At 33.6% G+C, this 24,255-nt stretch overlaps 2 protein-coding genes across 2 annotated transcripts; both read right to left on the minus strand.

The window, feature by feature from the left end:
- Positions 1–1,259: 1,259 nt before the first annotated feature.
- On the minus strand, positions 1,260–8,641 carry LOC139969952 (CD63 antigen-like). The gene is made up of 7 exons (XM_071975375.1): positions 8,489–8,641; positions 7,717–7,908; positions 6,900–6,974; positions 6,160–6,258; positions 5,045–5,188; positions 4,150–4,233; positions 1,260–3,470 (listed from the first exon to the last, which is right to left on the minus strand). The coding sequence occupies exons 1-7, from the start codon at positions 8,552–8,554 to the stop codon at positions 3,414–3,416; spliced, it is 717 nt and encodes a 238-aa protein (XP_071831476.1). The 5' UTR covers positions 8,555–8,641; the 3' UTR covers positions 1,260–3,413.
- Positions 8,642–15,195: 6,554 nt separating this feature from the next.
- LOC139969953 (CD151 antigen-like) lies at positions 15,196–22,653 on the minus strand. The gene is made up of 8 exons (XM_071975376.1): positions 22,505–22,653; positions 20,913–21,031; positions 20,377–20,568; positions 19,451–19,525; positions 18,847–18,945; positions 16,691–16,849; positions 15,945–16,028; positions 15,196–15,594 (listed from the first exon to the last, which is right to left on the minus strand). Exons 2-8 carry the CDS (start codon positions 20,976–20,978, stop codon positions 15,538–15,540), a joined length of 732 nt encoding a protein of 243 aa, XP_071831477.1. The 5' UTR covers positions 20,979–21,031; positions 22,505–22,653; the 3' UTR covers positions 15,196–15,537.
- Between the last annotated feature and the right edge of the window lie 1,602 nt (positions 22,654–24,255).

Here is a 24,255-nt window from a genome sequence, read left to right on the forward strand (position 1 = left end):
TTAATTGGTGTTTAGAATGCACACTTTAGTGTTGAGAATGCACTGCAGTACCCAGTAGAAGCCTATAGGCTACTCACTGTCATTGCACTTGTGTATTGCGAAACGCCAACGTGACAACGGTAGCGTTACACTAACCATAATACAGTACTAGTGCCAGTGGCCTAACAATTAACTTTAATTTTACCTTCTAGTTAAAGGAATAACAGGTAGGCCGATGATGCAGTTAATACCTCCATTCTTCTAAAGACCTTCTTGGGTGATTTACGGTTGAAAGTTGCTTAGAGTGATCGTATGAAACTATGCCAAGCCCAGCAAGCTGCCGTTGCCTCTCGGTTTCCAAATTGAAGTGAATCGAATTGGGTTAAAATACATTAGTCCGTCGACACCGACTAAGCTACGATTATGGCGTAAATCGGGTGTCCGTATCGTTCTTAGTCCATGGGTTAAAATACCTTAGTCCGTCGCCACCGACTAAGCTGAGATTATATTTTCCTTAGTCAGTGTAAACTAACTAAGAAGCAGCGATGAAACGAAGATTTTTGCTAGTCCGGGTGCATTGACTAACGTTAAAGACTAATTTAACGTTAGTCCGTTGCAATATTGACTAGTTTATTTTTTCAGTGCGGAGACGTCGATTAATTGGAATCAATTTATTTGAATCGATTAATTTGAATCGATTAATTTGAATCGATTAATTGGAATCGATTAATTGGAATCGATAAATTTGAATCGTTTAATTTGCATTGATTTGATGTCTGTGCGATGGCAAATAATCGGAACGTGTCAAAAGGTGCTCGCAAGAGTAACCATATTTTAATCTCTAGGATATTTGTCAGATGCTAAACGACGGATAACCGGAAAGTTCGAGTAGTAAGTAAATATAGCCTTCCCGTACAGACGCACACTACGAGTAACTGTTCTTCCAGTTTCGTATCTCATTGCATTATGTCAATTAATATGCGTCAATTTTATAGGTATGCTGTATTGGCCCCAAATATGCTAGATATTGAAATATGGTCACATTTGGTCAAAGTTCTTAAACTGTTTTTATTACAACCTCCGATGAAATTTTCCTCACTGGGACATTCAGTCATTTTGTGTGCTCTTTAAAATTGTCTGAGAACAATTTGGAGAGTAAAGACCTCCAGGAAAGTACTTCCTGAAAACTTCTAGCAATTATAGCGTGCTGTAATTTGAGGCCTATACTGACTACCTTTAAACCCTGGTTTATTATCGGTACATGATTGAATCAATTCACATATGTTTACTTGGTCTTTATTTTAATTGGAATTCGAACAAATGATGAACTTAGCAAAGAAGCTTGCAATATAAAAATGTACAGTAAAGAACTTATGAGACTGTTAAATCATTTAATAATACACTTTAAAGTTTTACGGTAGTTGATGCAACACTTTAAAATCGTAATGTATTTGATGTTACACTTTAAAGTGGTCACGTATATCATGTAGCACTTTAAATTGTTAAGCGTATTTGATAATATTAGGAATGGCTAAATATTTAAAATAGACGCAACACAGACCGTCATTTCAAGCTGAAAGGCTTAACCGTAAATATAATCTCTATCGTCTAGACATGTTACCATGGTAACACCTTGTCAAGCTTCAAGAAATCTTTGACTGGAGTTTCTATCATTGTCCTCCGAATTTTTCCTTAAATTCCGGAAGACAGTCTGAAGGACACACTTGTCTTACGAGTACCAACACTGCATTCCTCTTGGTATAAGTACGATATGCGAGTACAAATTTCGAGTACAATCACGTGGTATTTCCTTGGGATCTATACATACATATCAAACTTCCCCGTGCATGAGTACAAGTATGCTAGAATTCGACTACAGATCTAGACTCACTACGAGTCTGCTATATAGACAGTGTGTATAAAGAAGTTTGCAATTACCATTCAGGGTGACCACTTTTTGTCTGCCTAGCATATTTCGGATGAATTATTTCAGCGTCGATCAAGGTCTGTGTTACATCTATTGATGTGATCCTAATATGAACTGATACCTCAAAAAAGTCCAAAATGACAAGAATTTTAATTTATTTTACAATATTTTCACATCATTTTTTAAAATTCAAATCCATAACGTATAATGGTTTAACATATTGATAGAAAAACATAAAGTTACAGTCACGTGAGACAGTTAAAAGTGTAAAACCAACAAATTATTCGTGGAAATTGAAAAGGAAACCTGACAACAAGTAAATCAAAAATGACTAGATGAAGAAAAGTTGAAACATGCAATGAGCTATTGTCATGAATGAACCCTTGTATATGGCGCGCTGTTCGCACCATATATATGTTGCCGTCGTAGAAACTTACGTTGCCGTCGCGGTTTCTTATATTGCCGTCGCGAAAACGTAGCTTTCTGACCCCAAAACGTACGATGCCGTCATGGAAACTTAAGCATAAGCTTTAGTTTCTGCAGGGCGACAACATAAAAATAGTACAAACGGCGCGCCATACTTGTACTTACATTACTAGGTGTTCCTAACATATTAGGAACCAGCTGTAATTTCTATTTAGTCTGAAAGTACTTAATTGCGCTACACAACTGTTCCTTTCCTTTTTTTCCTGAACAGTTCTGGGCTGGAGAGTGGTAAAGGGGTAGCGGTTGGGGTCGAATAGTATATAAGGTCACGACAAGCTTATACGTTGTCTTAATATAACGAACATTCATTCCAATGAAAAAGAGTCGCTTTAAAGTTGTCCAAATACCCTTAGTATTGGAAACCCTGATAATGTAGAGGTCGCACCAAAATTGTAGATGTTTTTCATCAAAATAAACAAATTTGTGCGATACAAGAAGACTAATATTTGCCCAAATTGATCTCGATAGTTGAAGAATAATATTAGCCCATATTTATCTCGATAGTTGAAGAATAATATTAGCCCAAATTGATCTATATAGTTCAAGACTAATATTTGCCCAAAATTGATCTCGATAGTTGAAGAATAATATTGGCCCAAATTGATCTCGATATAGTTTAAGTCTGTATATGGTGTTGCTTAACATAATTCAGTTTATTAAAGTGCAATTAGTCACAGAGGAGATTCTTCGATTCATTTCTTTCTGACATGATTTGTTAGTCTATATCTAGGAAACCCCAATGCGCATGTGCAACCATGTATCATGTGACTATGCTCAGTTTTCTGTGAGCACTTTCTTTCCCCAGATTCACATTCAAATATATTACGTCATTCGTAACAGACATCAAAATTGTTTCAGAATAATATGGCTTCTCATATCCTTACAAAGTTCTCTTCTTTAATACAACATAAACGTAATAAAAATTACTTTTTTTTCAAATTTTTGCCTTAATTTCAAATAACCACTTATTACCGAATAAAACGTTTTTTTTCATTTATATCATTGCACTCATTTATTCAAACTATGCCTTCTCTTGAACCGCATCAATCACACAACAGGAGAACATCATTGCAATTATCTGTCAAAATAATTTGAAAAAAAAACATTGGGAAAATTAAGTAGTCATAGCCGCCTCGTATTGAGCATGTTAGAGTTATAATATCTCACATTATTAAATGAAATACAATGAAGGAGAAAAAATGAAATACAGCTTAGATTTATATTACCACCAACAAACAATGTTGACAGAGTTTGTTTTAGTTAGTTTATCCTATACGCCGGGTAAAATACACACTTTCTGTGTCAAATAAAGTAAGTTAATCGAAGGGCACACGTAAGGTAAATGTAAGCCCAAGGTAAGTTAAAGGCAGGGTAAAAGTTAGGAACATGTATTATTAATGGAATGTTAAAGGAATTGTTTATATTAACTTAAGGAAAGCTGACAGTGTGTTTAAACTAAAGGTAATGATAAAGGTAATATAGGATGGAATTTAAAGGCAAGTTAAAACTCAATGTATGTAGGTAAGATTTAGGGAAGATATGTTCAATAATAGTAATAAGGATAGGGTTTAAGGGTAAGCTAGAAAAGAGGTTAACAGAAGATAATTGTTAAATAAATGTTAATGTATTGTTAAATCAAGATATAGAGGTAAGGGCAAGGTGTGGTTAACACAAGGTCGTACTAGAAAGACAAATGTAAGGTCAATGTAAAGGAATGCTGGAATGCCATGTTCAGGAGAACGCATCATATATCTTACCTCGAAAACCAGAACACCCAAGCACACACCTGCCAAGATAGCAATGTTGGATTCTATCTTACCAATACTTGCTGCAACGCAGCCCTATGAAAGAAAAGAATGACATACAACTTTAGGGTGAGTGATTTTTGTTGTTGTTGATTTTTTTGCTTTAAAAGAGCTTGACGTTTGTTCATATGTTTTCTTGTGTTTGAAAAGAATGACTCTTTTCCATTCCCTCCCACTTCCCTCCCACTCCCCTCCCACTTAACTTAGAGATAAAGCCCAACTAATTCTAAACTCTAAGATATGTTTGATTTGATATTAATCTATGGGTCATTAGCGGATTCAATATATTTCAGCATATATAGATCCTGTAGGTATTTGGAACTTTCTCTTAACACAATTAAACTATTTTACGTTCGCCTGGAGAGTTAACTGAAAGTAGGGTAGCACATGCCAGTTGAAAACAATCTATGCTCTAACAGCCTTGCAAAGTGATGGAATTGTGTTCAGACACCTTTTCCTTTATTCAACATTTCGAATACAAAAAAACAACCTAAGAAAGAATAGAAAAGTTACAGATAGCAGTAACATTAATTCATGTTGTCCATACTGCATGGGAAAACGGCCTTCTTATGTATGTAAGCAAAGAAGGAACGTTACGGCCTTCCTTCTACCCTCAAACCCCTTAATCCATATTGTGTACGTTATTGCAGTGGGCGCAGGTACTGGTAATGGGACCAATCCAAGACATATCACCAAATAGGACTGAGCAGGGCATATATAATATAGTTATATATATAGTTATATATATATATAGTTACATCGAGATTCAGTCTGTATTATATTTTATGCAAATAAAGGTAAACCTTGATAATATTTCTGATGAGATGTTACAGATTAATATACTTACCGGCTCGTGTCGTGTGGGTGATGTATAACTACACGGGTCTGGAGGGGTCGTCGCAGTACAGCAGGAGGGTGGTAACTTTCCTTCCTCTACCTGCCACACTGAATCTGTGTAATCAGTGTAATTATAGGCACCGCAACATTCAAACTACAAAACAATGGAGGTAACATATATATACATTAAAACACAATAGGCCTAATTAAAGAAAACGGACCGTCTTTTGCTAAAAACGTGAATAGTTAATTGCTTTCTCCACCTTTAAAAAGGGAACATATAAATAATCTAACCCCTTGTGATCAATGTTGTGATCGCAAACCCTTTTAGGGATTTTGGAGGGTCGTTAAAAGACAATTGGAGAAAGAAGGACGTGGAACAAATAGGTGCGATGTCATAGATGCACTGAGAGATGAACTTGATTTTTTATGAATTTATTTCCATCAATTCACAATTGTTTAATTTCCTTCAGCAAGCAAGCACGGAATGCACAATAATGTGAACACACCATTATTTTCCCTAAGTTTGTTAAACTTTTCACCCTTTAGTGATATATGTTGATTCGTATCCATGAATCCAAGGCCACATCGATAGAATCAATCCATGAAATGTACAAACAAACAAAATCACATACTCGAACTTTACATTCTAGTATATTTCTCTCGTATTTGTTTTTTCATTTAGATCATAGCAAAACATTTTATGTATGGCAGAATCGATCCTGCGAGATTCGAAAGGTAAGAAAATGCTCCTTTCTTAGAGGGGAGATAATATATATATCTTCAGGGATTGATTCTAGTTTTAAGTCCGTCTATCATTAACTGCATGTAAGTTCGTCGTTATAGATGTCCATTTGTGTGTCTCCTTGCCCCCCCCTCACCCCTCCCCTCCCTCTCTCTCTCTCTCTATTTCCACCTCTACCTCTCTTCATCTCTCCACCCCTTACCACCTCTACCTCTCTCTATTCCTAAAATTTAATCTCTCTCTCTCTTTGAGTATCTGTCATTTAAAAAACTATATATGCAGCCTACCACACAGAGAGATAGACAATCAGACGGTCCTAAGTTGATAACAAACTGAGAAAATAAGCTTAATATTTTCGATAGTCATAAGCTTTCGATTACCTTTTCTTGCATGTAATCTATTGTTTCTGTTGCGGAATTATATTCGCCGTAGCTCTCACTTATTGTCTTCGTCATGCCCTCTGTCATTGATCCTTCCAGCTGTTAATGTCAAGAAATTTGAAAAATTATTTTTATTTTATTTTTAAATATCTCTGACTCCTTCCACCAGAACAAAGCAATATTTTATTTTTATTTATTTGCATTTTTAGTTTTTTTTTCTGGCGCAGAAAAGTATACTGAAAATGCAAACAACCATTTTACTCATTACTGTACATAATGTATCGCTATATATTAATGTAAATAAGTAATAAAATAAAATATATCTAGCTCGGTTATAAATTCAAGTAAAATACAATGAAATCAATATAAAAGTTACTCAAAAATGCGAAATATTACTAAGGAATTAAAAATAATTCGAGAGTAATTCGAATTTTTCACTGATACCAGATGCGAGCCAAAAATTTCTCTGCTCATTTCAAAATAAAACACACACAAAATAAAATATGCAAAAAGATAACAAAACGAGAAATTCAAATTAATTCTAAAGATTATTAAACAGCGAGTTTTCAAAACTCTCGTTGGTTATAAATATGGCCATTATTCTTCACCATATGTTCGTGGATCAATAAAGATATTTAGTTATATATTCCATAAAGAATAAATCACATCAAAATAACAAAATTCTTAGATAAAACCAAAAACATAAATATTTAGGACTTATTATATGTTTAGTTACTTACTTCGCCTTTATAGACCAAGGCCAGAATGCCAGCAGTCAGCTCACCAAGAACAATCAATAGCAGCAGACAGAAATACTAAAAATGAAAACAAAATAATGTAACACATTTTGGAAATAATTCAAAAAGCCGCTGCCCAACAAATATGGATAATTATTGACAAAATTATCCATTTCTAAGGCATTTTGGAATATAATTTAGATTGGGATTTGGGCTTCGGTTTACATGTCAGAAATTTGTCGTTCAATTTCGTTCATTACGTACTTTTGAGCTGTGATAAAACTCCCAATGTGAAAAACACATCTTAGTATATGCCTACTAACTTTCACTGCAATCGTTTTACATGGTGATATTAGCTGTTCATCTCTGTAGTTTCATTATCAAGATATATTTGACTTTTGCTTTATCATTTGTTAACCCCTTCAATTAAGGGTATGATTCTCGAGTTTGCAAGTTTCAAACAACGTTCACCATACTATTGTTTAAGTCTGTTCTGTTTTACGCTGGTCATGCAAATCACCACCACGAACATAGCTAACCCGCTACCTATTTCCTCCTCACTCGTACAATGATGTATCAACTATGCTTGATCTAATCATTTGCAAACTGAAATCACATTGACTAAAAATATTAGATCCCCTTTTCACCCTCCCTCGGATCCGTCAATCCCTCTCCATCTATACCCTAATGGGCTTTGCTTGATAATGGATCTGTAAACTGTTATACGATTTTGGGAACTACATCACCACTCACCCCACCCCCTCTCCCATCCACTACTTTTATTACCCACGCAAATAGAATTCTTGCCAATAAAACCCACCGTTTTCAAGAAACAGATGTTCTCCTTCATAGCTCCACAACAACCGCAAAATCCGACGATGAAACAGAAACATCCCAGCCCTAATATGATCCCAGCTACCGGTGTTATCTTATCCTCAGAAAATAGCTCTTCGAACCGACTGGCCTCTACTAGCATCCATATTCCCAACCCAACGAGAGCAAGACTAGACGCCTGTTGGAGAATTTCAAGGAAGCAATTAAATATAAATTAACACTAATAAAAGTAATAAGATGATCTTATGGACATTATTTATAATGGTTGTGCGCATACTCAGACTATCAGAACCTAGCAACGGTGATCGTCCATTGATGATATAAATATAGTTAACGTTAAGTCAGACGGAGCCTAGACGCCTAAGCGTATAGTTTAGCATATGGAAGTTTGTTAGGTCTGATCACGAGTAAATGTGTACTATTATTAGTTTATAATGGTGATATATATATATATATATACAGACACGCTCGCAGATTGATTCTTTACAAACAACTGTAAACAGTTCGGTATTTTCAAGTATAAACCATGTATTTGATCGTGCGTTCTTGCTATAGCTGCTTGGAGAGCACTCAGTTAGGACAATTTTTCTATACTGTACTGTCATGTCTCGTTTCAAATATATATATATCGTTTCAATATATATATATATATATATATATATATATATATATATATATATATATATATATATATATAGTATGCTAAACTTAAGCGTAAATAATATATTTAAAGTCATTTTTTACATCAAACAACTTACCCAAACAGCAAAGTTAATAATTAAAAGAAGAAGTTTGGCAATTTTAGGTCCACATCCAGCTACCATGATGAAAGTTGTAGATGACTTTTGACGTTTAAAATATCTGAATAGAAGTAGGAAATCAAATAGAAAAATATGAAGCAAACATTCATTGAACTTGGCATCGAATGTTATAAGTTACTATGACTGGGTTCAAATAATTAATTACATTGAGCACGAATAGTAAATGATTATGTTCCATACTTTACGACTCCCGTCGAAGAGATTCTCTTTATCATAAACATAAACATTGTTCGTGTTTGTGGCAAAAATACCCCAACCAGCCCGAATCCAATATTCTAAAAACGTGGAGGTTTGGCCCTGGAGCCCCTGAAACCGTCCTCTTTCGAGAATTTTTTTAAAATTTTGCATTTGTGAGGCAAATATAGACTTATTAATTTGACTAAATATAGACTATAATTAGGTCTACATATTGCAAGGTTGTCCTAATATCTGTTTTTAACTTTGTTTGGGTGTGTACATCATACCCTACACACCAACCCTCCCCCCCCCCCCCCCCCCCGTTGCATGATCTGCGCTTGCAGAAGTTATTGAAAACTCTACCCTCGATCAGAGTTTTTTTTTAATCAAACATCGATACATCTAGCCTTGTCCTACAACTCTTTCATTTCTACTATATCCAGCTTGGATTACTTTACATATTAGATTCGGGACGAACCCTGGTATAGATCTAACCCTTTTATATTGAGAAAGTTGCACAAAAAATCAGCTTGGTAGAAGAATCGATTTCAATTCTTCCTTAGTGATATTGATAATATTAATTTCTTCATGACTGTGTATTCTCAAATGATATATACTCTAAAATTAACAAGCCTATAAATGAAATACCATTAACAAGACAAACGGCATTTAATCTATGATTGGGTAGACTTTATACAACAAAAATAAACAAAAATAGATATTCCTAAAAAGCTTACCTTATTGAATGGGATAAAAATCTAGTGAGTTATTGAGACTTCAATATCGAAATGTAAGCTGCGAAAGATAATACTCTGAAATGAAATTGATCTCGTGATGTTCGTCCTCATATTAATAATCTTGAAATTGCACTTTAGACATGATTGTCACCGACTGCAGTCGACAATGATTGTCAGCTTGTCTTAATGATGGCCAAAGGTTGATATTAGTGAGACGCCCTAGATAACCTATACGTCCATATATGTGCATGGACTTACGCAATGCAGCTGATATGGATTTTCTGTTAAAGTTACTAATTGTTAAATCTATGTGAGCAAGCTATAACGTATTGAAAAAAATCCAACATAATAAAGTAGCAAAGGCGGGAGTTAATGCATATTCAATTTATTCAGAGTTAATGAGTAATTATAGCAGGAGTTGCTGTGTTCGTGTGAGAGGGGTGGTGTGTGTGTAAGGGGGTGGGGTGTGTGTGGGGGGGGGGTTGCGGTGTGTGTGAGAAAGGGGCGGTGTATGTGTGGGGAGTGGGTAAGAACTGAAACGTTAATCAGAGCAAAAGTTTCACTAAGCTTTCTATCAGAAGTTGACATAAGAATGTGGCAGAAATAATCAGTTTACCGAATTGAATTCTCGTTACTTATAAAGTTAGTATGCAATTGGGATATCTAACCTCTTGTAATTTATAAACGATTTGTTGGCATTAACAATGTAGCCTGAATATTCACAGGAGTTGACGTCACCATCAACATTTAATTTTAAATGACCACTTTTAAACACAGGTGAAATTCTTTAAAATGGGAGACTTACTTTAAAGGTAGAGAGATCCTTTGCAATCAGGAGTCCATTTTGTCATGTTCAGTTGTCTATATCACTCACACTTTAAAGGAATCTATGAACTACATAGATGCGAATCCGCTAGGGGTGTGAAGCGGGAGGGGAGGGGAGGGGAGGGGAGTGGATGGGAGAGGAAGGGAGGGAGGGAGAGGAGTGGATATTATTTATCCACCTTACTGTATATAGCCTTTGTATATACGCATTCCTTTGGCATCAGTGCTATATATATATATATATATATATATATATATATATATATATATATATATACCGGCTACATCCGGCGTTTCAGTGTTTCCAATATATGAAGTGACTAGGACAGGAGGCATCTGTCTTGTTTTCATTGAAAACTACGCCTGTTGACATACCTCAAATACCTTTAATATAAAATCGGTATTACACCTCGTTAAGTATTACATTACATATGTATTGTTTAATTAGTGATAAGATAATGAAATACTTTAGCAACCGATAGTTTGTCTATACAAAATATTGATTTAATTGTTTAACTTAAAACAAAAAATTATAAATTAATGATAATATACATATCAACAAGAACTTTGAAATAGGAATGTACAGATTTAGGAGAACACTTCTTATGATGACGTCACCGACATTCTATTATTTCCTGTAGTAAGCAGGGACGGGAGTCTGGTGTGTGATAAAATCTAGTTTACATTCACAAATTGAACCATTTTCTCACTTATCAAGTTATCAAAGATCAACACAAGGGTTATGAGAGTGCACCCCTGGTGAATTTGAATCTGACAATTTACACAGAATTAACAATTTAGGAAATATTAGGCAATATTTAAGCAAATATATAAATCATTTTATGCGTAAATATTTCTTGTAGAAGTGACTCTACATAGTGACTCACTGTCTATATGTGATCTCCACAACCTTTTCATATGACAGTGGTATCAGCAGGTTCGAAGTTTACAGTGTTTGGAGGGCGTAAAAGTTTACAGTGTACTATAACAAACAAACTGCTTCTGTGTCCGATGAGGGCTTATCAGCATGTGCGTCAATGGATTAATTGATATGAAATTAGGCGGTTACAAGTTTAAAAAAACCCTTATGTCTGACTGATATTGTTATACACATTCCATTTTGGCGTTCTCTCCATTTGCTTGTCATCAAGCAACCTTCTACCATCGCCTCAATTAAATTTAGCTCGATATTTAGGTTTTAAGATCATGTTCCTAACCATGATAATCTTTACTTCAATTGTGTGAACATTGTACTGAATTAACTAAAATTTCATGAAAATTTACTCACAAATGGCGATTCTCAAACAAGTTGTTTTCATAAGGCTGGTATTCGTTGCATGAGAACCAAAACCTATGGGCACTATTTCAGTCATGAATTTATATTTAGACATTACACAGTTACAGTGTCAGGACTATATGACGTAGACACATAACTAAATCAACGTAATTTATGGCCCTTCTGACAATGATAGGCTGTTGTGGTTGTTAATATGCCTACGTGTGTAACTAAAGAGGAGTAACAATACGTAAGTCATTGGTACAAAGTACGCAGGATTCTACAATCAATGCGTTTCGCTTTACTTGAATAAATATTCCTTGAAATTTGTGTTAGGCAGTGGCAAGATTGTTCTAGTGCATGCTTTCTTGGAAACTTAATATAATCTGTCTAAATGGTTTAAAATATCCGTGACTTAAGTTGATTGCTGAATGAGAGTGTTGGATATTGTCTGTGATCTTATGTGAAAACAACATTCTTGTAGCATTTTGTATGGCAGAGATATGATTTTATTTTTCAAATTTGGTGATTACATGTTATAATAATATGAATGGATTTGGCAACCACAGGAATTCATCCAAAAATGGTTTTGTTTTCTTTATACATGATTTCATTCACTTATTCACAAAGAAAAATGAATTTCTATAAACAAAAATCCATTATTCTTAAATTTAAAATATCAGCGATCATTTCAAATGTATCATATTTCAAGAGAAAAAACCCAAAAAGATTATAAAAGGAAACTAAAACTTCAAATGAGCATCTGACATGATGACATCACAGACCACTTCCTGTGAAACACTTCCTGTGAACCACTTCCTGTGATCTAATTCCTGTGATCTAATTCCTGTGATCTAATTCCTGGGAAAAAATCAAGGTTTTATCCAATCAAAATGATCAAAAAATATCACATTCAATCAGGGAGTTGATCTAACAACTATTTTCCAAGTCAGGGACAATATAATTTAGTGAGGTTTTCACTACAAGGGTGGAATACATTTTTTGAAGTTACATCCTTTAAATTAAGGTAATAGGAGGCAGCATACAGACAAATAACGGTAACTTGTGTATGATAAACTGGATAAAGAGTTTTAATTTAATCTGTTCTCGAGTTGTTCGCTGGGTTGGTTTCATCAAGACCAACTGTAGCGCAAATGATAGATAATCACTTAATTAATATACATTTATTTCATTTAGTCGAGAAGATACTAAGATAAAAGACTACAACCGTATTGATGGTTTGACGTGAATGTATTCTGGCTCCGCATGTAAAGTATACTTCAGAATACAACACTGAGGAATTAAAACTTAAACTTAAAATCATAAAGAAATATCCATGTTTGTTGATTATAATCATAATAAAATAATTATGGCCTTATTGTGTCTTGCAATGAATTATACAGTAGCGCATATTTGATTTGATATTCAGATTGAATTACAAGACATTTTCTGGGAATGTCGAGCAGGCAGTTCTTAGTAGACAATTCTGTTTTGTTTTTAAAACAAGACATTTTCTTTGGTTATAAGCTTACTCTCAAACATCCCTATAACTTTCTTATTTTCATGCGAAATACTTCACATTTCAACAGAAAACTCTGGGCAGTATTCCTAAGGTTATGGATTTCCTTTTCAATTTAAGGTCTATACTTACAAGTTGAATATTATCTAATCCTCCGATTTCTCTTCAGTTAGCACCCTTTGTATAGTGTTTATTACTTGTTTGGTTTCCTGTTCAGTATTTTGCTTCTCACTGTTTTGCGATCTTTATATTTAAGTAGTATTATTGTAAGTTTTGTCTTCTCTGCAGTTGCAATGTGTATTGGTAATATTGTGTACTATGAAAAAATGTTATTAGGCAATGATTGTGTTGTATTGTAATACTAAAGAACTCACTAAATTATCATGTATATTTGTATAAATGTCAACGAGTCAATAAAGAGATGGGGAAAAAAAAGATTTGCAAGACATAAAATATTCTAAAAAGTCAGGTATAAGAACCTGTTATGTGTGCAGAAGCTTATTACTCGCACCTTTTGAAGCTAAATCTTTTCAATAATATTGTATTTTCCTAAGTAAAGGTCTCAGCTATTCAGGGAACAGATAACCGTCACCAATACAAATCGTGCGTATCATGCCAACATACTTCATCGATAAATATTTGTTTTATTATAATATAAATGTATATTCTTAATCTCAAAATAGTGATTCACTTGGCATGTGTGATTATCGATCAATGAACTTTAACCCGGGCTGACGTCACTGAAGTCCTTTCTCATTACTCAGCCTGGATAAAGGAATTTTTTTTTTATAAATGGACATGTGAGCAAACCGCCCATGCATGTGTTACATTGTTGTTGACGTATGTTTGCCACTGGCTTAAACATAAAGTTACGTATAGTGGTTATGTAGTAAAATAGCCCCTTACATATCTTCAATATGTAATAACATACTCCCTACAATACTATGATTACGTAATAATGTATCATTCACCTTTCATATAAAGGACCTTACCTATCTTGAGAATGTAACACTGTACCATCACCGTCCACATCATGATTATGTAATACTATACTCCCAGCATATATTATTATTATGTAATAATATACTCCAAGCACATATTATTATTATGTAATACTATACTCCAAGCATATATTATTAGTATGTAATAATATACTCCAAGCACATATTATTATTATGTAATAATATACTCCAAGCACATATTATTATTATGTAATACTATACTCCAAGCATATATTATTAGTATGTAATAATATACTCCAAGCACATATTATTATTATGTAATAATATACTCCAAGCACATATTATTATTATGTAATAATATACTCCAAGCACATATTATTATGTAATAATATACTCAAAGCACATATTATTAGTATGTAATAATATACTCCAAGCACATATTATTATTATTATATAATATACTCCAAGCACATATTATTATTATGTAATAATATACTCCCAGCACATATTAATATTATTATTATGTAATAATATACTCCAAGCACATATTATTATGTAATAATATACTCAAAGCACATATTATTAGTATGTAATAATATACTCCAAGCACATATTATTATTATTATATAATAATATACTCCAAGCACATATTATTATTATTATGTAATAATATACTCCCAGCACATATTATTATTATTATGTCATAATATACTTCAAGCACATATTATGATTATGTAATAATATACTCCAAGCACATATTATTATTATTATTATTATTATTATATAATATACTCCAAGCACATATTATTATTATGTAATAATATACTTCCAGCACATATTATTATTATTATTATTATGTAATAATATACTCCAAGCACATATATTATTATGTAATAATATACTCAAAGCACATATTATTAGTATGTAATAATATACTCCAAGCACATATTATTATTATTATTATTATATAATAATATACTCCAAGCACATATTATTATTATTATGTAATAATATACTCCCAGCACATATAATTATTATTATGTAATAATATACTCCAAGCACATATTATGATTATGTAATAATATACTCCAAGCACATATTATGATTATTATTATTATTATTATTATTATTATGTAATAATATATATATATATATATATATATATATATATATATATATATATATATCATTCACTTGACATATGTAGCTCATAACGTATCCTGATTAATTAATAACATACAGCATTACTAACAATAGTCTACAGGGTAACCGGGAACAGAAATAGGGCATAAATTAACAATAAAAATAAACACAAAATATGAAACACTGTGTACCTTGGTATCCCCCGAACGGAACTATACTCTTAGCGTATGTAATTGGCTTCCATGGGTTTCTGTGTATAACACATAACTGTCTTCAACAGTTGTTTCGGCGTAGTTCATGCGAATAATTAAATTACTTGTAAATTAATTTAAATGAGAAACTAAGATCTATTTCTCTTCGTCAACTGCACAAATTAGGCAACACGCGAAGACCATTGCAACGAACTGTAAGAAAGAAGGAAGTAGGTTGTTTTTGTTTTAAAGTATGAATATTCAATGATAAATTTGAATAATGTATGGTGGAATTACACTTCATGAGAAATACATAAAACTCAGTTTGTATTTTATTTACATTTAATGAAGTGATATTTGTAATGGAAATATTTATTCAAATTCATGTAATTTTATTTCAATTATCGTATTACAAAGAGATATGGCACTATATAAAATCATGAAACGGAAGATAAAATTGACTCAAAACATGATTGTAATAGCAATCAGCGTATATGATGAAGTGTGCGAAATAACGCAAAATGTGAATAAAATTCAGCACATATTATCAGTCATTTTCATACCTGGACAGCGAGTAATCCCAGACATGTCCCACCAACGATTAGGTAGTTACTTTCAATGACAGAAATGGAAGCATCAACACAACCCTGAAATAACATGTATAAACACCGGACTATTAAATGAAGCAAACTTCAGTGATATAGGAAAGAATTAAGGTATTTGAGCTGGCGCATAGGGGAGTTGTAATACCCAACAAGACATTAACCTTCTCGTTAAAGTGACACTTAAACCTAATTGGTTTGTCATGATAGGCTATATAGATGATCCTAGCTTGATCAATGCTGTCACAAGCAGTTGAGTGTGTACTCATTCAACTAAACGTGTTATGATGTTTAATCTCATACAGATAACTTCGTTTCCCACACAATCAATGTGTAGTAAACTTGTTAAATGCGATGCCATAATTTTAATGTTTCTAGAAGGAATTTTGTGGACCATTCAAGTAGCAGGTTTGTTTTCAAATATCTTTATTTTATATATGTTGACTGCTGTATACCCCCATATTCGTTTTATTGCAGTATGCATGCTTTAGGGTCAGTGACTTTTTACTTCGATTTATTTACAAGGATGATCTACCAACATTATTTCCGAAAGACTCTTCCGCTACAAAACATGTGACGTCATGAAAACATCGTTGGTTGGAATCAAGAAAATGCGCAAAAATGCGTCAAGTATTTACGCACTGGGTCTGTTTGGTTTGCCTTGCCCTGTAAATTAAAACGACTGCATGAAGAAACGGATCGCATACCTCGGACCAAATATTGGCTACACTGTCGGGATTACCAGGTGTTCCAGAGGTACATCCAGTCCCTGTTCTACAACAGGACTCGGGGACGGCCTTGTTTTCTTGCGCCATGAATTGCGATGTTGTGTAATCCTTGTAGTCGTTTGCACCACAGCACTCAAACTGTTAACAATTTAAAAAAAAAATTGAAAAATGAGTAAGGTTTTTTCTTTGGTCAATCTATATTTTTAACTAAAAATGGGAGAGTAAGAAAGTAATGGGGATATTTTAGGGATTGAACGTATTACAGTGAGGAGGGGTGATAAATGGTAATACAGAGTGAGGAGAGGGGGTGGGGAACTAATTGAGAGAGTGAAACATCATCATTAATTTTTCGTCGGCTTCATGCAATACAAAACTCCACCGTCCCAATAATCCTGAACTTAGAGAGCCAGCAATGGGAGCACTAGAGGGAACATGGTAGTGTGAGGAGCGGCGGTGAAGTAATACTCGACTGTCCCCACCCCTTAGGACAGACTCCACCCTCTAAAATAAAGTCTAGCTACGCCCGTTTAGGATGATTATATCGAACAACATACAACGTGTACACGGAAATCGCTTTAAATAATATTTACAAGCCCGGATGTAGTAGGTAGAAAACGATCAGTTTGCATAGCATTGAATTCTAATACAAAAACAGCAAATTAAAATGAATTTAATATATATATATAGATAGATAGATAGATAGATAGATAGATAGATAGATAGATAGATAGATAGATAGATAGATAGATAGATAGATAGATAGATAGATAGATAGATAGATAGATAGATAGATAGATAGATAGATAGATAGATAGATAGATAGATAGATAGATAGATAGATAGATAGATAGATAGATAGATAGATAGATAGATAGATAGATAGATAGATAGATAGATAGATAGATAGATAGATAGATAGATAGATAGATAGATAGATAGATAGATAGATAGATAGATAGATAGATAGATAGATAGATAGATAGATAGATAGATAGATAGATAGATAGATAGATAGATAGATAGATAGATAGATAGATAGATAGATAGATAGATAGATAGATAGATAGATAGATAGATAGATAGATAGATAGATAGATAGATAGATAGATAGATAGATAGATAGATAGATAGATAGATAGATAGATAGATAGATAGATAGATAGATAGATAGATAGATAGATAGATAGATAGATAGATAGATAGATAGATAGATAGATAGATAGATAGATAGATAGATAGATAGATAGATAGATAGATAGATAGATAGATAGATAGATAGATAGATAGATAGATAGATAGATAGATAGATAGATAGATAGATAGATAGATAGATAGATAGATAGATAGATAGATAGATAGATAGATAGATAGATAGATAGATAGATAGATAGATAGATAGATAGATAGATAGATAGATAGATAGATAGATAGATAGATAGATAGATAGATAGATAGATAGATAGATAGATAGATAGATAGATAGATAGATAGATAGATAGATAGATAGATAGATAGATAGATAGATAGATAGATAGATAGATAGATAGATAGATAGATAGATAGATAGATAGATAGATAGATAGATAGATAGATAGATAGATAGATAGATAGATAGATAGATAGATAGATAGATAGATAGATAGATAGATAGATAGATAGATAGATAGATAGATAGATAGATAGATAGATAGATAGATAGATAGATAGATAGATAGATAGATAGATAGATAGATAGATAGATAGATAGATAGATAGATAGATAGATAGATAGATAGATAGATAGATAGATAGATAGATAGATAGATAGATAGATAGATAGATAGATAGATAGATAGATAGATAGATAGATAGATAGATAGATAGATAGATAGATAGATAGATAGATAGATAGATAGATAGATAGATAGATAGATAGATAGATAGATAGATAGATAGATAGATAGATAGATAGATAGATAGATAGATAGATAGATAGATAGATAGATAGATAGATAGATAGATAGATAGATAGATAGATAGATAGATAGATAGATAGATAGATAGATAGATAGATAGATAGATAGATAGATAGATAGATAGATAGATAGATAGATAGATAGATAGATAGATAGATAGATAGATAGATAGATACTTACGTCTATTTGGATAGTATCAACAGATTCAGTAGCAGCTGTCGTGTAACCGTAATTAACCGCAATTGTTTCATTCATACCAATTCTCATTGACTCTTCAATCTAAAGATATCAAAAATATAATAACAATTTGAGATATGTCATACAAATCATTGTCAATTTACAAACCGATTTGAACCGGTTGACACATACAAAATATTATTGTTTTATTTGGTATTGATTTCAACGTCATTATCACTGTATTCGTTACTTAAATAATAATTTTATTCCATTCCGAGAGGGATCATGTACTTCTTAAATGCATACATTTCAAATTGAATAATGATACGAAATAAGCACACTTTAGTTACAGCGATATGTCGTTTAATCAATTCTTCGTTACTTTGTTTTTAAAAAGGTCTCTTTATAATGAAGCATGGTATTGCATGGGACAATATTGTGAACCAAAGGCTGCTATAAGACAAAGCCTGAGCACAAAAAACCAAATACTGTCACCTGGGGGCTCTAACAGCCTACAGTGCCCTTACACTCAGACTGTAACCACGTGATCTAGACGTTGCCACAAAAATGAGCGAATAACACATATTTAAGACGGATGTTTACTTACGTCGTCCTCGTAAACCAGAGCTAACACTCCTGCCGTAAATTCCAGAGCCACTACGAGCAACAACAAGATGAAATACTGTCGAGGAAATTAACGCCCTGATTAGTTATGACGTCAATATGACGTAATAGTATTACTAGTTCTATCTAATATATCTATCACGTTTTGGGGGAAATAAATGTGTTGCATTTTCTTAAATTCCTTTCTCAGCTGAAGAGTAAGACGAGCTTCATTTTGTCTAATCAAATTATAATTATGGCGGGTTTGAAATGATTCAATGCAAACTTTTAAACTCAGTGAACGACAGGTAAATTATTCCATATAGTTCGTAATAAGCAAGTGGTATTATACCTGTTGTTAGTATGGGTCTTTGCGGACATCAAGAAACATATATTATAATAATGTTAATAACTTAACTTCATCTGTTGATTATATTAAATGTATATATTGCATTTTATGTGTTACCGTAAGGGAGACTGTAAGGAAATAGTAGTACACTATTCAGATACAGTGAAATTGACGGTGTCGCCGTCATGTATAAGGGTACCAGCGATATCGGCGGAGCGTTGAAGTTTTTCACGGTTATTTTTCTCACCTATTGACTGATAGATGTGTATGGTTATATAATGCATACCTATACGGACATTATTACGTGTTAGTAATGGCCATGGGCGAGGTTGGTCTTAATGTAATAGGCCTGTTAAGCGGAACTGCGACTATGGGGTAGGGGGACTCTCTCATGGGGACCCCCCCCCCCATCCTTCATGTGCTCATAGATACGGGAGTTATGAAGAGAAAAATTTACTCATACGTGAAAACTCAAGATTAGCGCATCCTCATAATGTTAAGTTTGGTTGTAAACAGCACACAGACAATACATAGGTCTGACGTTATTAGACGCCGAAACGACCCAGCACATTTCAACTTACAGTGTAAAGCAGACATTTGCTTTCTTTCAGGGCGCCACAACATCCACAGAACCCAACTAAGAATGCGAAACATCCTACCCCGACCATCATACCAGCCACCACTACCAACGTGTCCTCCGAAAATAGATCCAAAAACTCATTGGACTTGGCTAACATCCATGATCCAATGGAGAGGACAACAGCTCCTACACACTGAAAAGGAGAACAGAAGAAATAAATGGTGGGATTAACAAAAGAAATACCGTAAAACAAAGGAAAATTCACAAGAACATGTCCCTTCACCACATGTAATCCTACGCCGAGCCAAAATAGTAATCGTTGTTGTTCGCTTTGAAAGTAACGGACTTTCCGAGATTTCTTACGACAAGAATGCAATAAAAGTAATATTTTTTTCTGGAGGTGCAGGAGAGAAGACTCGAAGAAACGTTGGGGTGGTGGTAGGCGGGTGGGTATGGCAAGAGTGTTTTTCGTGATTGAGAAACTCTAAGAGAGACAACCTGCTAAAAATACAAATTAACAAATTCAACGTTACTTACCCACACCAGAATGTTGACAAGAAAAAGCAAACATTTGGCAATTTTGGCACCGCAACCAGCAACCATTTTGAAAATTGTTTCGGTTCACGAAGGAAAGTTAACAAAAATTTGAAAAAAATCTGCAGGAAAATTAAAAAAAACAGTCAGAAGCCAACAATCACATGTTAAGAGGAGGCTTCCATCAACCATAAAACAATGTTTGTTATTAGTTTACCTCACGGACGTTCAATTTAACAGTTCTACTACTTTCAGTTAGGCCTAGATTTGTACAAGGTTCTTCGATTTCTAATATCTGCACTTTGAGTGTTATGCAAACACTATGAATATGAAAACATATGAATATTCATTAAGCTATCTCTCCCAACAGCCAGTTGGGGACAGTTTTCTAATGCTAATACCGCTCTAAACTGTCCTACCATATCATGCTTCAATGCACTCGTATTGACAGTATGAACAGTTACTAACCTTTACCTGATAGAAATATGATATTCATACTGTTCATACTGACAAAACAAGTGCTTTGAAGCGGGACATGAAAGTACAGCATAGAATAATTGTCCCAACTGGGTGCTCTCAAGGCAGTTATAGAATGAATGCACGATCAAATACATGGTTTATACTTGATAATACCGAACTGTTTACAGTTGTTTGTTAACAATCAAACCGCGAGCTTGTCTATAAATCACCATGATAAACGGTAACGTAATAAAAGTACACTAGTAATGCAATTAATCGTTATCATACCTAACATAGTTCCATATGCTAAAATATAAGCATAGGCGTCTAGACTCTGATTGGACGTTTCTATATTTATATTAGCAATGGACGATTTCCGTTGCTATGGTCTGATGATCTGAGTGTGCGCCCAACCATTATAAATTATGTCCATATGCGTTACCTTGTGCACATGTGAAACATGCATATAAAATAGCTTATATATAACAAAGAAACAAGTTACCACACAAATTAAGTGTAAAATAAAATCTACTCGTATGCAGTTAAGGATGGTACAAAATTCCGATATGATGACGTCACAAACATCTTTTAAACTTTGACATATAATTTAAAATGAACATAAAATGACGTCACAGACATATTTTACACTTTGAGATATAATTTAAATGAACATAGGGTATACGCGAAGGAACACAGAGGACGAATATAGCCGTACACTGCATGTTCAACTGATTATTGCATTCTTACAACATGTAAATGCAGATCAGCTATTTTAAAAGGAAATTTACATATCTGAAATGTGAAAATGTCTCTGATAACAAACCTGCACCTTAGTGGGAAAATAATTCCAACTATACTATGTAATGGGAGTAAACAGGTTCAAATTATATTACAATATATAACACCATTATGCTCAAACCCATTAACTGGCTTATCTCATTAACTAATAATCACAGATATATTTCAAAATCTTTTTGGAAAAATGGAGGAAAAAAAAGCACTTTAAAATCCTTTCTTCAATCTATAAAATCTAAACAAATTTAGCTTAATATATGCTTTTCTTTTCTTCTTCGTCTTAAAGATTTGTACTTTATCCAATGATTGTCTATAAGTTGATACAGAAGTGAGATACTTACCAAACTAGATCCGTGGAGTACCTGAGCAAGCAATGAGATTATCTCCCAGAAATTGTTCGTTAGTCCAATGAAATCTCCCTAAAAGGGCTAGAATACTAAGTGACCTTTGGTCTCTATCCGCAAACAATACCAACTGGCCGGTCGAACAGCTGAAAGCTTAAGATATCTTAAAATGACCCAATGTGTGTGTGTGAAGAGTCATCCTTCGAAGCAAACAGATTTGGGTGATAAAAGAAGAGTTGTTGTCCATCGAAAATGATGTAGTATTTGGTTACTTTTCAATGATTTGCACGTTTGGTAGACTGGCAGAAAAGGGTTGGGCATTGCTAAAGAGACATATGAAGAAGTATATAGGAAATGTAAAGTCCTTTAAATTTGGTGAATTTAGAAAATTTATACAAACACATAGTTCAAACCAAGAATCGTTTATTGCTGTTGAAATGATTAGTAGACCTATTATACTATGTACGTGATGTTCAGCTTGTATGTCCATCATATCATCTTGTTTAACGTTACAGACTTGTCAACCTTTCCAATGTTAATTCGTTTAGGGTAGAGTAAGAAATTAACTTTTGATCATCATTTTCACAAACAAAACCTGTTTGATTTGATATCAAGTGAAATACTTCAAGTTTATATTTATAAATCACGCAAGAACGTGTGAAATCAAGGGAAACCTATGATGATTTTTATAAAAGTGAGAAGTCAGTGCTTGTGGATAATTTATAAAGTGTCCGAAGATAGTTTTATAATAGATAGCATTGGTACCAGTGTATACAAGGGTATCATTTTGAGTACCGACGTAAGCCAGCACTAAAGTAAAATGAATTTCTAAGAATGTATAAGGGGGAGTAAAACTTTATGCAACCAATTCGGGTACACGAACAGACTCATAAAAACTAATATATATGATATATATATATATATATATATATACTGTCGACCTAAGGTATGATCCATAGTTATATATATATATATATATATATATATATACATATTTCAATATATGCTGTTGTTACATACATACATGTATGTATTATACCTATGGTCTTGATAGTTTATTTCAGTTAGTTTAGTAGAAAAAAAAAGCATCAGGACGGACACTCAAGTCCCCATCAAGGACCCTACAGAGAGAGAGAAAAAACTGAAGACACAAACACTCAGACCCGATTACAATGCTTAAAGTACTTGTCCAAAGCATTTTTAAACCCATTCAAACTCATTGCAAGTGCAACATTCTCAGGCAAACCGTTCCACTCATTCACATTGTTGGAGGCCTTTAGCTAATGTCTTCAAGTTTGGGGGTGAAGGGGTGGGGGTAGTACCCGTTTTTTTCCCTACGTCCTCTTTGCCTTAGGTGCTTATGACATTACGTGTGAAGCAGCCACGTATAATCAAAGTTATACCGAATAAATGGTTTTATACAAAAGTGAAGCATAACCCAAGATTTCCCACCCCCCCCCCCACCACCTCTTCGCACCCATCTGCTGGAGCCCATCACATCATTTCGACATTTAATACCATGGAGTTACATGTTCCCCATTAAGTATTAGAATATTCACAAATGTGACAAAAGCTACCATAATCGAGGTTCGTGTGATCATAGGAATGTGGGGGGGGGGGCTGGATGAACAAATGCATATTTAGTTCAACAATTACATACAACCGTTTCCTACAAAGCCCCCCCCCCCTTCCTACACCAACCTTCCCTCCACTTTTGCTCCGCTCAGTAACACAGGTGAAATTATCTG

Source organism: Apostichopus japonicus, chromosome 7, assembly GCF_037975245.1.
Source record: "Apostichopus japonicus isolate 1M-3 chromosome 7, ASM3797524v1, whole genome shotgun sequence".
In the NCBI taxonomy this organism is placed as follows: domain Eukaryota; kingdom Metazoa; phylum Echinodermata; class Holothuroidea; order Aspidochirotida; family Stichopodidae; genus Apostichopus; species Apostichopus japonicus.

What these genes read in the sequence shown, in the direction of transcription:
- LOC139969952 (XM_071975375.1), bottom strand. Translation starts at nt 8,554, where the DNA reads ATGGTAGCTGGATGTGGACCTAAAATTGCCAAACTTCTTCTTTTAATT. An exon ending in TTATTAACTTTGCTGTTTGG is followed by an intron (nt 7,909 to 8,488) that starts GTAAGTTGTTTG and finishes ATTCTCCAACAG; the next exon opens with GCGTCTAGTCTTGCTCTCGT. An exon ending in CACCCACACGACACGAGCCG is followed by an intron (nt 4,234 to 5,044) that starts GTAAGTATATTA and finishes TTTCTTTCATAG; the next exon opens with GGCTGCGTTGCAGCAAGTAT.
- LOC139969953 (XM_071975376.1), bottom strand. Translation starts at nt 20,978, where the DNA reads ATGGTTGCTGGTTGCGGTGCCAAAATTGCCAAATGTTTGCTTTTTCTT. An exon ending in GCAAATGTCTGCTTTACACT is followed by an intron (nt 19,526 to 20,376) that starts GTAAGTTGAAAT and finishes TTTCCTCGACAG; the next exon opens with TATTTCATCTTGTTGTTGCT. An exon ending in TGGGATTACTCGCTGTCCAG is followed by an intron (nt 15,595 to 15,944) that starts GTATGAAAATGA and finishes TCTTTCTTACAG; the next exon opens with TTCGTTGCAATGGTCTTCGC.